Source organism: Arvicanthis niloticus, chromosome 8 (genome assembly GCF_011762505.2).
Source record: "Arvicanthis niloticus isolate mArvNil1 chromosome 8, mArvNil1.pat.X, whole genome shotgun sequence".
NCBI classification, from domain to species: domain Eukaryota; kingdom Metazoa; phylum Chordata; class Mammalia; order Rodentia; family Muridae; genus Arvicanthis; species Arvicanthis niloticus.
This window is the reverse complement of record NC_047665.1, coordinates 53,589,321-53,604,501: the sequence shown is the minus strand read 5'-3', so window position 1 is coordinate 53,604,501 and position 15,181 is coordinate 53,589,321. Positions and strand designations below refer to the sequence as shown.

General features: G+C 42.7%; 1 protein-coding gene across 1 annotated transcript; it reads left to right on the top strand.

The window, feature by feature from the left end:
- Nucleotides 1-2,445: 2,445 nt before the first annotated feature.
- Nucleotides 2,446-11,368, top strand: Klf6 (KLF transcription factor 6). Its single transcript, XM_034510050.2, has 4 exons — nt 2,446-2,785; nt 5,743-6,316; nt 7,636-7,759; nt 8,242-11,368. Exons 1-4 carry the CDS (start codon nt 2,582-2,584, stop codon nt 8,291-8,293), a joined length of 954 nt encoding a protein of 317 aa, XP_034365941.1. The 5' UTR covers nt 2,446-2,581; the 3' UTR covers nt 8,294-11,368.
- The last annotated feature ends 3,813 nt before the right edge of the window (nt 11,369-15,181 follow it).

The following is a 15,181-nucleotide window of genomic DNA, read 5'->3' as shown; positions in this document are numbered from 1 at the left end:
TTCTTCAGACACACTGGCCGAGGTCAAACCTATAGCACAGATAAGGAGTTTAAAGTTCATAGTTCTCCTCTGTTCCTTACTTCCCCATCTCAAAGTCTCTGACCTCTCTGATTCTGTGACTTATGTTTCAATCAAATACTGTCTGTATTACTCAGGTCCTATGGATAGTCTTTCTTACATACAAAGCCAGGGCTATTTTCCCTTCAATAGTTAAATGTTCAGGAGTGTAAATCCCTCTCTTTCAAAACATCTTTGGAGCCCTGCCCCTTACCCCATCTATGACATGGACTTTTGCTTGCTTTGTAAATTTCTGTGTACCTGGCTTGTCACAGGATGTGAATAATCCATGCCGAATGCCTAATGGGTCCATCAGGAAGTCATAGAGTTTATTCTGCTTAGGATTCAGTCTATGAACCTACTCTACTTTTACACTAATTAATTTTTCTGAAAGTCACAGTTTTGATTGTATCTCTATTATGTCCAATTAAATTCACTCTTGTAAAAATAAACTATGCAAATCTTCTATTTAACTGGCAGGGCTTTTAAGAAATCGGGATTTTTTTTTTTTTTTTTTTTTTTTTTTTACATTCTATGGGAATGTAAGGGAATGTGTTAAAATGATGACTAATTATCCAACAGAAAGTTTCAATACCATCATTATGACACCCCTAAGGAATCACAGCCTCTTACTAAGGCCCTCACTTAGTCAGAGCCTTACACTTTCACCCTAATCCTTTACCATGTGTTCAATGGTGCTGGCTTTCATTCACAGATTTGATCTCGTTCTTGCTTCCTTCATTAATTCCAAAGTCACAGGCTTGCTGCTAATTATAAGGCTCTTGCCCATATAAGGGCCTCCATGGGAAGTTGGTTCAACCTCTGCATGTGTATCCTGAAGCCATTTCCATTCCCTTCCGGGAAACAGAACCCAGTAAAGCACATAACCCAGTAAGGGACAGATCTGCCTCTTTGTCACTAGGGTAAATGGGATGAAGGCCAATGGTCACCTTCATCTATTCCATACAATTGACATTGAAAGATAACTTTTCCCATCTTTAACTGCCTAAGAACCTGACAAGCCTATAGTTCTGGTACATGCATCGCATCTCTTTCTAGACTTCGTAAATTAAGTAGGAAAACTTCTCAACTTATTTTTACATATTTGATAACTTTTAAAAGGATACCATTCATTAAATACTATATTCTAAGTTATTATAATTAGATTTTTAGTTAAAACTTTTAGTTACTTAGGTTTTTTTTTTTTTTAAATGAATACCATGGTGTGGTTTGGGAGACAATTTATATATAAAAAAAAACCTGTCGTCTTCAACCTAATTTAAATTGTTTACACATCCATGGGAAAGCCTGTTAACCTTGGTGAGACATCTTAGAGACTGCCTTCTACAAGATAAACAGATTTCTACCCCATTAGCATGCAGAATCTGCATCTTCTTTGAATTAAAACTGCGCATCAAGTAAAGGGAATTTTTAAGCTGTAACTGTACAGATCTCCAAATAGGGGTGGCGGTGGCTCCAGGTCAGCGATGCGATCTTAAAAGCTGCAATTCTAACTTTGAGTAGGTAAAATTCATTCCTGTGAACTAAGTCTGACACACAGGCCAGGTAGGGCGCTTTTGAGATGCTCTGGCGTTTGCGTAGGAAGTAGGGGTATTTTGGTCTCAAGCTCCTGTCATTCTCCGTCCTAGGGATCGAGACAGAAACTACCACACAGTGACTCTGGAGCACCAAGTCCCCCTGCTGTTCAGTCTTATGGTCCCATCGCCACACGGGGACCTCTGGGCATGTTTGCGCCCACTCCGGGGCACCTCTGCATCTCTGAGTATGGAGGGGACACGGGACAAAGAGAGAAATCAGGGGACCAAGGAGAATGGAGTGTCAGGGAAGGATCCGGGAACACGGGAACGGGAACGGAGCGGGAAGAATGAGGGGGATCGGGCATATGTCTGCTCCCTTGTTTTGCTGGGTGCCGGTCTGGACGACAGGATCAGAAGGTGCAACCGGGTAGCCGGACAGCGGGGACAGGTGCCCGGTTGCCCCGGCTAGGCTCCCCCAGCTCGGGCAGCTCCAGCCACACTTCTGCAACGTTAGACTGTGCACCTCCCAGCACCGACTCCTTCGGTGCGCCGTAGCCCTCGCCTTATATACCCTGCTAAAAATAGCCTGCGAGACGTCTTTCCAATCAGCGCAGGCCGAGTTCGAATTGCACCAATAGAGAGGCCTTTAATGGAGAGGCTCGGTCACGCCAGGCGGGGCCGCTGTGTGTCCGCACTGGCGATTGGTGCGAGCTGACATCATCGTCGCGCAGCCCCCGGGACTGGAGCGGCAGGATTGGGTACCGTGGGGGGCGGAGCTCCAAGCTTGTCACGTGGGGGGAGGAGGAGTGGGGGGAGCCAAGCGGGGGAGGAGGGGGGAGGCTGGCAGCGGAGCTTTGAATAGGGAAGTTTTGCAGGGGTTACGCTTGCAGTCAGTCCGCTGTTTGCAAATATTGCGTGGGCTCGGCGCGCTGCGGGCTGCGGGAGGGTCCGGACCCGGCGTCCGATTGCAGCGCCATCCAGTTTGCATGAAACTTTCACCTGCGCTCCCGGGAACAGTTTCTGCTCCGACTCCTGATCGTTCACCTCCCTGTTTTCCCGACAGCGGGGACTGTCTTTTCCAACCCGACATGGATGTGCTTCCAATGTGTAGCATCTTCCAGGAACTACAGATTGTGCACGAAACAGGCTACTTCTCGGCTCTGCCGTCCCTGGAGGAATATTGGCAACAGGTAAATACGGATTTTTTTTTTTTTTTCACCTGCCCGGTGCGCCGAGGAGGGAGTCGCGTGGAGGAGCAGGCAAGATGGTGTGTGCTTGGAAGTGCATCTTTTTAATGATGGTTAGCATTTGCCTAATTAAAAAAAAATAAAATAATGATTTTAAGATGTCCTTCTGCTGCCGGGAATGATGAAGGCACTGTAGAGCGAGCCTTCGGGAGCGAGGAGTAGAGTTGTCATTTGTGTGGAGGCGAGCTCTCTTTCCCAGTACGTTTTTACTTCTTCATTTTTTTTTTGTTTGTTTTTTTTTCTAATTCCGAGCTTCGGAGCCACATACACCTGAGGGGGGGGGGGACCCCAAATTCCTTTGGCCGATCCAGACCTGAGCCGTTGGCACAAGTTTGGGGCTTGTACCAGCTCCAAACTCCACAGCTGGACCCTGTCATATGAACGAGCTTGCCTTGACTGCCAAAAGATTTGATTTAAGGATTTTGGTTTTGTTTTGATATTTGTACATCCAATTTTTAAAAGTCTTAATATTTTACTCGCAGAACGCAGTAGTTCTTTTTGAACTCAAGGCCATTTGCAGTTTCTTTTCCTTTTGGATAATTTCTTAGCATTCACGTATGTCTGCCCTGTTTTTCTTACCTGCTTTTCTTGTTGACTGCGCGGCGGGTGTGTGTGTGTGGGGGGGGTGCTGTTTGCACACAAGTGACTTGTCAGTCATATGACAATGAGTCCATTCCTAGTTGCCTCGGGTCTTACTTTGGGCAAGAAAAAATCTCGAATTCCGGCATTTTAGTGGAATAGAATTTGGGGCGACGGAAATAAAAGAAACACTCCGTCCCCGTCCCCGTCCCCTTTCTAAGTCTTAGGATTCTGTGAGTGGCAAAAAATAAAAATAAAAATAAAAAAATCCCCAAACACTTTTACCATTGTCTTTAAAACAATGATTCTGTGGCCGTCTCTCTACCTTTCTGGGCTGTTTTTTTGTTTTTTTTTTTTTTTTTTTTCTTCCTTCAAGTGAATTAGCAGATGAAATATATTCTGTCGGTTTCACAACCTCCCAGGCTTTAAAACGCAGGAAAAGCGAAGTGTTGGCTGAAACCTCCACATGCCGGCTTAATTGTTCACAATCCTCTCTGCCATTCTCTCCCCCTCCCCATTTTTCCTCCTCAAAGAAGCTGCTCCCTGGGACGTGATTGAAATTGATCTTAGTAGTTTCCTTTAGGCATTTGGGATTTGGGCAACTAGCCAGACTTGGCTCCTGGTCCCCTTCAGAGCCTTTTAAACTCCCAGAGAGCTTCGATCAGGTCCCCACTGCTCATCAGCATAATGGAGATTTTAAATTAGCCAGTTGATTAAAGTTTAACAAGATCTTCGTAAATGTGCTCGCCATTTCTTTGGAACATCAATACTAGGTATCACCGCCTCGATTCTTAATACTGTACGCACTGTAGCAGACATCGAATTTTGGGGGGAAAGGGAAAGCAAGCACCCCCTCTTCCCTGGCTTGCTCGTGCTTGCTGGGTGAAGCCGTCTACAGGGAGGGCTTAGGATGTGTGTAGACCGGGATAGAAGGCACATTGTTAAGTAAGCATTAGCCCTTTTGCTGGTAGCCTGTGCTCAAGATGGTCTATACCCTGATAACAGTTTTTTGGTGCAGTTTAGTGCTGAAATTTCTGTCTGTAGAATAGAATGCACAGAGGCACAGACAGCCTTATATGGGCATGGAGGCAAAGCTACTGAAAAATCAGGGCCTACATAATTGAATCCTAAAATCTTTCCTACCGTTTTTCTTTTCCAGTGGCTAGAAAGTTTGAGATGGTGGGGAGAGGGGATTGCTGATCTCTGCAGTATGTAGCTCCTTGAAAGGTTGGTCACAGGGCTGGGGAAGGGGCACCCCATCCATGGCACATTGCATGTGTATTTGAGCCGGGTCCTTATTTGGCTGCTGGTCAGAATTTCAAAAGGAAGTCTCCTTTGGCATTGCGTGAAAGAAAAAGGAGTGATGACTCATACTGTTGTACCCTTGGCCAGGAGATAAAGTCCTTGTTCATTGTGGGACTCCCAGAAGGGCCAGGGAGTAATTTCCCCTTTCCATCCTTTACAATAGCAGATAGCCATTCTGAAAGAATTCACTTCTGTTGTCGAGGTTTCTTGTTTTCCTCTGGTCAGTGAGAAGAAATCATTAAAGTTTGGTGGTATCCATAGTCCTGCACTTGGGGAAATGACATTTAAAAATATACGTGTGTGTGTGTGTGTGTGTGTGTATATATATATATATATTATATATATATTCTCCTAGGTCCCAGCTACACAGAAAATGAGAGAGGTTTCTTTTCAGATCTATTGATGTCCATGAAGTGAATACAGACAGATATCTGCTGTCTGTTTTCTGACTACAGCCAGCCCTATATTGTAAGCTCTGCCCCCCCCCCCAGGGGGGTCTTCAGACTACACTGTGGGCTGTGCAATCTTTCTGTCCTGTTGTGTGAACACTCGTAGATGGCTGGGTCTCTCTCACTGATGCTCATAGTTCTGGGGAATGTCAGAGGATCTGGTTAAACCTGTTAGGTTGGTGGGAGGGGGAGTGATGTGTGTAAGGCTGGTTTTCTTTGTGTGGCTTACCAGGATCGTCATTAGAAATGTCAACACTTGTAACTATAACAACAAAACAGGCTTAGTGATCATCACTTGTTGTGGCCATTGGTCCAACACTGGAGAAACCAAGAGAGGTCTCACCTCTGCTTTTCCTTCAGATTCCTAGAAACAGCTTCCCTGTAGCATTTGTGAAGAAATAGATTCACATTACAAAAGACTTTGTGACCCACAGTACCTGACACAGAAATAATTTATTCGTCCTTTGTTGCATGTTTTCTTTTTCTTTTTTTAATTCCTGTGTGCTTTCAGTTCCACTTTCAGTAGCCGTAACAGTCACGTGCCTTCTTGTGGTTCCTTTTGCACAGACCTGCCTGGAGTTGGAACGCTATCTTCAGAGTGAGCCCTGCTATGTGTCAGCCTCTGAGATAAAATTTGACACCCAGGAAGACCTGTGGACCAAACTCATTCTAGCTAGGGAGAAAAAGGAGGATTCGGACCTGAAGATTTCTTCTAGTCCCCCAGAGGACTCTCTGATCAGCTCCAGCTTTAATTATAACTTAGAGACCAATAGCCTGAACTCTGATGTCAGCAGCGAGTCTTCGGACAGTTCAGAGGAACTTTCACCCACGACCAAATTTACCTCTGATCCCATTGGTGAAGTCTTAGTCAATTCAGGAAATCTGAGCTCCTCGGTCATTTCCACACCTCCTTCTTCTCCAGAAGTGAACAGGGAATCTTCTCAACTATGGGGCTGTGGGCCAGGAGATCTGCCCTCACCCGGGAAGGTTCGAAGTGGGACCTCTGGGAAATCTGGTGACAAGGGTAGTGGCGATGCCTCTCCAGACGGCAGAAGAAGGGTACATCGATGCCACTTTAACGGCTGCAGGAAAGTTTACACTAAAAGCTCCCACTTGAAAGCACATCAGCGCACTCACACAGGTCAGTCCCCTCTCGGGGCCTGGGTGGTCAGCTGCTGGTGGGTGCTTGGGAGTGTAATCAGCCCTAGGAGGGAGCCAGGGCTCCCCAGGATGTGGTCACAAGCAAGGAAATACTCACTTCCTAAATTCTTATCTCTAAGGCATTGGGTCTTTTTTCGGAGTTCAGAGTAAAATCTTAAAAGACTGGACATTGAATCAGATGAATGGTTCAAGCTTTCAGATTAAACAAGAGGCCAGATCACATTCTCCATGGACACCCAAACCTTCACCCACTGGGTGCTCATTTACCCTTGTCCATGCATCGTGCTATGTTGGGTTGCACTTCTTTCTTTGTCATGTAAGTGCAGGCTCAGGACTGAGGGTCCTTGGGCAGCCTGGAGTTCGCCGATGTTGGCACTGGTGTTCTGAGGCCTCAGTGTGAGCAATAGTCTTGGCTAGTAGGCATTTATTGTGAAGACTCTGTCACTCAGCCACTTAGAACAAGGGCTTTCTTAATGCAATGCCACTACTTAGATTGAATTCCGTTTGTTTGAAATCGCCAGCACAGCATACAGGATAGGAGGGGAAGGATAACAGGATAAGTAATTGTAAACTCCTCTCTTACCAAGAGGAGAGTCAAATTCTTGAGAGATGAAGTCAGGGCCCTGAAGAGACACAGAGCTAGAACAGGATATGAGTGTTTCCCCCAAACAAGACAGTTTTTGCCTTGGGTTGACTTGAGCATCATTTTTTACTCACAGGTAGCATTTTATTCTGTTCTACACTTATAATTTAGCTAGGGAGTGATGTCAATTTGGTCGTTTGATTGCCCTCTAGAAACTGATCCAAAAGCCCTCTGAATGAGGTTTCTCAGAAACTCATGATTTCAGTTTTGTAGAAATGTAGAAGGTCCCAGACAACTCATTCCACAGGGAAATGAGTAAGGAACCAGATAGTGCTGGAGGGGGCCGTCTCCATGGAGAAAGCAATAAATCTCCTCCCTCAGCAAGGCTGTGGGTCCTGTGGGCTGACACCTCACCCTGCAAGTATGTCATCAGTCTGAGTAATTGTCATTGTTATGAGGTAACTTTGATTCTGGTAGCATGACTTTGTCAATCCTGGATCCCTGGAACAAACAGCCTGAGTGAGCCCTTCAGGCTAAGTTAGAGAAGAACCTATGTTTGTGACCTTTAGCTTGCCAAAGATACCTTCCTACCATTGAAGTATATATGGTGATGTCTGTAGGCTGTGGGGACCCCACAGTATATGTTGTTGAATCTTCTCCCTTCCCCCATTATGCCAGTAAAGTCATGGTGCCTTTGTCATATATTCTTTTCCCAGGAGAAAAGCCTTACAGATGCTCATGGGAAGGTTGCGAGTGGCGTTTTGCAAGAAGTGATGAGTTGACCAGACACTTCCGAAAGCATACTGGTGCCAAGCCTTTTAAATGCTCTCACTGTGACAGGTACGTCAATGAAGGCTTTGCAGGAAAAAGAAGTGTGGGATCATGGGAATGAGGAAGAACCAGAGCAGAGTAGGTGTGTGCAGTAGACCTTGGAAACAAGGCCAATAGTTTCCCATTACTTGGTGCCATTTCTTTTAAGTTTGGGGTTTTTGCAAACATCTCTTGACACCTTGACTGTCTCTCTTAGGAAGCAGTGTGTCGGATTTCTACAAGAAAACTGTCTAGGGGAATGCTTTCAAAATGGGCTCCAACAGTTTTCAAATTCAAAAACTGAGAAATCCTTTAGACCCTCCATGGGACTTCTGGGACTTCCTAGGTGTTCTCTGAAGACTCCTTGAATTTGTATTCCCCTGTCTTGGTGTTCCCTCTCCCTAAAAGTATTGGCAAAGACTCCGAACACTTGTACAGGGACTGTGGTATCTGGTGTGCCACACAATCCAGGAGACAAAACTCACTTCTTTGTTTCTGATTTGCCCTTGCAGGTGTTTCTCCAGGTCTGACCACCTGGCCCTGCACATGAAGAGGCACCTCTGAAGGAGCAGAGGAACGAATCCTGTAGGCTAAAAGAGGCTTCCAGGCTAAGAGGCGGCCATGGAAGGAGGGATGCCTGTACCAGCCAAAGCATGCCATTTTGCTTCCTACCCAGTTACCTCCAGGGGCCTCTCTTTGGAAGGTCTTTTGAGGGCTACAAAAGTCATGTCAGAAGCGGCATAGCACCCACGGTGCATGGTGTTTGGGTGACCCCGGACTCACCACTGGTTCCTAACCTCCTGAGAGGCTCTAAGCTTTTTGCCGTGAGCATGCGCACTGAGAATGTTAATGGGTGGGATGATTGTATGTTGAGGATCTATTACTGACTGTATGGTGAAAGGCAGACTTTTTCCCCCCCCTTGTGGTATCAAATAACTACAAGAGACAGAAAAAGAAAGCAGTTTGAATGTTTTGTGTGTGAGGAGTATAGCAAGAGATGAGTTGACCACCAATCATTTCCTGAAGGGTGTCTGCACCTTAGAAAAAAAAATAAACAAAAACAAAAAAAAAAATAAATAAAAATTAAAATTAAAAAAAAGATGGAAAACCTTGGAGGGTGGGAGGGGGAACTCAGGACCCCATTGTGGTGAGTGTTAAGGGCAGGGGGAGCCCTTGTCCCCCTTTCCTGTGTGAAAGGACTTCCTGGTGTCTGGTGCAGCTATAGAATGTGCAGTGTGTCAAGTAGCTTGTTTTACTGGCTACACGGAGCTCATTTGTAACCCATTGTATAAGCTGTATTTACAAATAACAGTGGTCATTTTCCCTTATAATACAAAACTAGTCGTGCATGGTCTGGGGGAGCTATAAACTTTTAACATTTTTAAATTGGGTCTCCAATCTCGATTTCAATTAATAAGCAGCTGTAAGATCCAATTTGTGTAGAATAATGATTCCTTAAGCCATTTAGGCCTGGCAAGACACGACCCCCCCACCCCCCAGATTCTTCTATTTTGTAACACTCCCTGTGCAAAATGATCTTGTGCAATGTAGGGTGGTATTTTCGGAATTTGAATTTACTTTTTTTTGGGGGGGGGTGAGAATCTTAAGGTACCCTTTGGAGAAATTGGACACATGTCAAATGTCTAAATGCTGGGGGCCTGGAAATTACCGGTCTAATGTCACATTAGGCTGAGAACACAAACTTTTTTTTTTTTTTTTTCTCAATCGGGTGGATCAAACCACTAAGCTTAGAAACCGTTTTTGTCTCATGCAGCTACGTCTCTTATTTATGCCTTGAGGACTCTTTCTGGTTTTCTAGCTGTTAATGCACTGTTGACCTTCATAATGGTGCCTTATGCAACTGGCCCTTCTGTGGGGTCAAATACAGGGGAATGGGTGACACATGCTTAATTATGGCTCTTTTTTCACCTGGCATTGTACTGTATCGATGTATAACACAGACAAAAACCAAGAACAACAGCGACAACAAAAAGAACACCTCTTTAAGATCCTCCTAAGTGACGAATGGGTGAAAAGTCCTTTGACATGTCAACATGTGTTCATTTCCAACAACTTGACTGTCAGTGTTAAAATGGGGAAAAAAATAGATATGTAAACGAATTCTGCTACCATGAGACTTTTTTTTAAGAGACCTTGCACAACTGTACAGATCTTACACACACACACACACACACACACACCGGCTGTATTTATTCTGTAACATTGTCACACATATTAAAGATACAGAAGTATTAAACAAGAAAAACCAATGTCAATATCTTGCTCAAAAGGCACAAGTTTTGAGTACCTGTCTAGCTATCTGTTGGTAAAACTGAAAGTATACTGCTTTTTTTTTTTTTTTTTTGGAAAAAAAAAGTGGATAAAATTTTTTGTGTATGTATATTTGTGTGTATAGTATGTGTATGTATGTGTGTATATATATATTATATATAGATAATATATAAATATTTTTTTAAGAAGAAACTAGAATGTTTAGCTAGAAAATTCTACAGCCTGTGAAGAAGTATTTCAAAATGGCCATAAAGGAGGTTAAAAGAAATTGAAAACTATAACCTAACTTTTATAGAGGCTTTATCTTTAATTTAATAATTTGCTGGAGACATTGTTGGCGGTGAGTCTATTCCAGACTGCTGATTCTGCTAGTCATTATTGGCAAGCCTGGAATAGGGTACCTTTGGCCATTCAGAAGGGGCATGAACAAAATCCTGGCCAACCAGCTGGACTCAGACACACAAAGGTTTTGATTTTACTTTCAGCCTTACTAGAAGATCTAACCTAAGAGTAAGCTGATCACAGGGATTGTTTTTTAGAATACTTTTTATGCAGATGAAACTATTTTTTCCAGCATGTAGATTCTTCCAGCTTTTTCAAGGAGTACTTTCCCGGAATTTGGCATACCACAGTGTAGACAGCTGATATTTCTGATATTTCATCCAGCTGCTTGGCTTTTTGGGTGTGGATCTTTACATATACGAGAATGAGTCTGGCTGGGCTGGTATTTCGTTTGATCTTCCTGGAAATGAGCAATGATTAAAGCTCCCTTAACTGTTGTGTTGTTTTGTTTTGTTGTATCTGGCCTGATGAATACATTTCTCTACAGAACTGATTTCATTTTGCTCAAGGGGAAAATGCACTTTTGTTTGGCAATTCAAAATCCTAGCACTTTGATTTGCTGGGTTTTTGAAAACTCCTTTTTTGGCCCTGCTGTGTGCTTATCCATAACAATTCCATTAAGTAAGAAGGTAAAGAGAAGAGAAAGAAAACTTGTGCTGGCTTGTCTCACTTATGAAACACATAGATGTTGTTTGACTGGGTGGGGCTGGGTACCGTATATGTCAATGCCTGTAATTTTAATAATAAGCAAGTACATTCTGTTCAGGTGATAACTGAGCCTCAATCAAGCAGAAACTTTTGCTTGAAGTTTAAAAAAATTTCTATTAGTGAAATTTCTTTATTTCTTTTTTTTTTGAAGCACCCTGTTATCTAAAGAATCTTTGTAAGATTTTTGTAAAATTTTGTTTTACAAGATTTTATTTGAAATTGTTTTTTGCGAGATTGTTATATTTCTGTATGAATGTATTTTTTATTCGAATAACATAAAAAGAATTCTTATCAGCATCTGGAGCCTGATTGTTTTTTCTGGGGTGCAGTGGGGGGAAGGGGGTTGGTTGTTAACAAATTCCTGCTGCGTTACTCAGCCTGGCTTCCTCCCCGGGAAATCACCATTGTGTAATTCTGAGGGCCATTTGCCTAGCTCAGTCCTTGCCTCCCTTGTCTTCCTACTTACCACAGCTGTCTCTGGAGCTAGAGGGAGGCTTTTGACATTGCCTCCCTACCCCCAAATGTACTGAATGTGTTCCAAAGCCTGGCAAAAACAGCCCTAGGCTTTTGGGGGCCACAATAGGAAGAAACTTGTTGCATTTTTTCCCTTCCTGTCACTCACGCTCTGGAGACTATCACAGTGCAGAGGCCCCAGCACCATGGCTAACTGCTTGTCCGGTTCACTTCTGAAATCTGGCAGATTTTGTTCACTTAGCTGGTAGAGCTGTGCCGGTCTTTTTCTGGATGGAGCTGGAGTCACACCTGGATGACTCCCATCTGGGAAGGATTGAAGTGACTAGCAAGCAGATGATAAAGGGAAGTTAGGCCAGAAGCCGTCCCGATAGACTCTCTGCAGTCACTGTTTCCTATTCCCAGAGTTCCCTGGTTAGCTCCGTAAAGCAGTGCAGAAAGTCAGGATTGCCTCTCCTCACGTGATTTCGTGACTTAGGAAAAATGCATTACGTATAGTGCGGTTTAAGAAAAACTCCGCAGCTTGTCTCAGAGCAGTGCCTTGAGATGTTGGCCTCCAGGATTACTGTGTGGATCAATGTGAGAGCTGCATCTTGGAATCTGTTTTCAGATTCTATAAGCCAATCAGTAGTCACAGGGTAAAATCAGTGAGTTTCTATGGGGCTTCTTTAATGCACTGTCCTTTGATCCCCACGAAGGGTAGTCTCCATTTTAGGTGTGGTATAGTCATTGACTTCAGAGTAGGTCTTCATTCTTCTAAATATGTAGAGTTTATGGGATTTTTCTTATTTTATATATTTTATAATTAGGGAGAAAATTTTACATGTGTACCCAGATTAGCAGTTTTGTTTTGTTTTATTTTATTTATGAGCAACTTGGATTTGTGGTAGGCTAAGTCAGAAAGAGCTGGTGACTTTTTTTTTTTTTTTTTTTTTTTTTTGCCAGAATTCATGGGTGTGTGTCGTTCTGAAGCACATGTCAGGGTGACTAACAGTTGGATTACTTTGACTGTACAGTCTAAATAAAGTCTCGATAATGCATTCTCTCTCAGCTACTATTAAGACTGGACTGTGTTGTCATGCAAAGTCTGCTGAACAGTTAAGTTATGCTCAAATAAGGCTTTTAGGGAGAGCCGCTGTGCAAGGAATCAGCCACAGACTTGGGATATTTATAGACATATAAAGCATTTTCAGTCTGCTTAACAAATTTTTTGAAACCTAGCTAAAAGGAAGGGAACACTTTTGCTCTAACAAGCTGTGTACTTTGGGGACAATTTGCTCGGCAACAATGGGCCTCCATTTACTCCTTGCTAAAATTGTCCAGGCTAGGTCACATGAATCTAGATTTTCTATGGCACTACCATTCTGTGGTCCCTGAGTATAGGGTGGACTTCAAATTACACATTCACCATCCTCAGAGTTCTTGGCCCAGACCTAGGAAAGTTTCTCTTCTGCTACAGGAGAAAGTATTGTTGGAGAAAATTGCTCTGAAAATGGAAAACAGAATGTTCTCAAACTGCCCCATTACTCCTTTAATTAAAGTTAAGTTGCTCAGGCATTTGATGCTTGACAACATATAATTTTATTTAAGTTAAAAAAAAAAAAAAAACTAGCCTTCTTTGAAAAGTTCTATTGTACCTATAAAGGAACCCAAAATCTCCCCAGTTTCCCCCAAACTCTCAATTCTATTTCTCATCTAATAGGGCCTTTTTTGTACTGAGGGCAATGGAAGTGATTAAAGTCACTTACTTTTATATTTTAATTGGCATGAAGAACACAGTTTCCATATGCAACTCCTCTTTAATGTATGTGGTATATTACCAGGAGCTATTTCTTAATATTTGCTTATTAAACTTATTTATTTGTATGTCTATGTGTGTGTGTGTGAATATATGCTTTTGTGTGTGTGTTGTTTACAGAGGGTATCAGGTGCCCTGCTCCATCAGAGTCACCCTATTTATTTGAGGCAGGGTGTCTCCTGAACCAGAAGTTGGTGTCTTCCTGGGTAGGTTGAAATCAGCATATCCCAGTGATCTTCCTGTCTCCACCCCTTTCAGAGCTAGGGGTGGAGTTATTCACCTGGGTGTTGTGATCTGAACTCTCATCTTCATGACTGCTCTTTAACGCCTGAGCCCTTTCTTCAGTCCCTGAGCTATTTTGTTTTTCATCAAAAATTCGAAGTTTTATGATGACAAAGATGATGATATTTTCCACTTTCTTATCAGATTTTGGGAAGAAATATATTTATGTATACATACATTTTCTATGCACTTATATACATGCATATATGTGGTACCCCATATAATAAATGTTATGTCCATTTCCCAAATAAGGCTTCAAGATAGTACCCCACTTGACTGAGGTGATGCCGTCCGGACACACCAATCTTACTGTTCTGACCCAGAACTTTGATACCAAGGACCATTTTTTTTTTTTTTTTTGAGCATTACTTCACCCTGTTCTCTGACTTGCTCAATCTCTCATGAGAGTCTTCTGTTCCGTTTCTAGGACTCACCTAAAAGTGCTGCTACTCTCTGAAATAGAGACAGAGTGTCTTCACAATTGAGAGTCACTAAAGCTTTAAATCTTGTAACCTTAAGTAAACAGAAGTCACCATTTAAAATTGCTTTCTGGATATGAGACAGATGGCACACATTTATTTTTAATGCTTAAGAATAGAGAGAGCGCCATCAGGGATGTGACATCCTGCATCCATTGGCAGGATTCACCTAATGCACAGAGAGAAGATACAAAGAGAAGAAAATGAGGCTCGTGCATCACGCAAACGAGGCAATCCAGCAAAGTGTATTTAACTAGATTTATTTTACAGCAGGGTCTTTTCTATTTCATTCTAACTAATTTTAATGAGGATTCTCCAAACATCTGTGAATGAGAAGAGACAAAGAATAGGAGAAAGCTGGGTCCCACGTGTCCTTTCAGGAGGCACTTTGGGCTCAACAGTCACCAGGCATTTTCACTGAAAGACAGATTGAATTATAATTCATAATGTCCATGCAAATTCTGGTTCAAATCCCACATCCCTTATATAATTCACGCAAAAAAGCAAACTGCCACATACACTCTACAGTTGTTCCTTAAATGGAGACCTCCTGAATCAAATATACCATTTACAATTAACCTTAAAAAAAAAAAAAAAAAAAAAAAAACTCTAAAATCCACAAATAATAAGTAGAAACTCATTAGGCTAATGATTGAGCCTCCAAAATGTGTCCTTTGTCATGACAAAGCACATTCGTAAGAGCCTTGCAGGTTGCAGCTACACTGAGCTCTGTGTCTTGGATTTCTTCAGTTTCACGTTACCAAACTTTTTTCTGGTTGTGTAAAACTAGGTTCCAGTTTGTGTGGCATAGTTAATGTCACTTACAGGCATGACCCCCTCAAACCAAACACCTCAAACCAAGCACCTCATTCAAATGTCATTTTTCTGTTTGTGTTGGTGAGAAAAGAACACAGGATAGGTATGTCAACAACGAGATGCAACATGGCAGGTCTCTCGAAGTCAGGAATGGGAAGAATCCAGTCTTCTTTATCTTTGCTTGCATAGTATGATACATGGAAAATAATGTATGTATTTATAAGGCCAAAAGCCCTAGCAAGCCCTAGCAAGCTATCCTAGGAT

What these genes read in the sequence shown, in the direction of transcription:
- Klf6 (XM_034510050.2), top strand. Translation starts at nt 2,582, where the DNA reads ATGAAACTTTCACCTGCGCTCCCGGGAACAGTTTCTGCTCCGACTCCT. An exon ending in TGGAGGAATATTGGCAACAG is followed by an intron (nt 2,786 to 5,742) that starts GTAAATACGGAT and finishes CCTTTTGCACAG; the next exon opens with ACCTGCCTGGAGTTGGAACG. An exon ending in ACATCAGCGCACTCACACAG is followed by an intron (nt 6,317 to 7,635) that starts GTCAGTCCCCTC and finishes TTCTTTTCCCAG; the next exon opens with GAGAAAAGCCTTACAGATGC.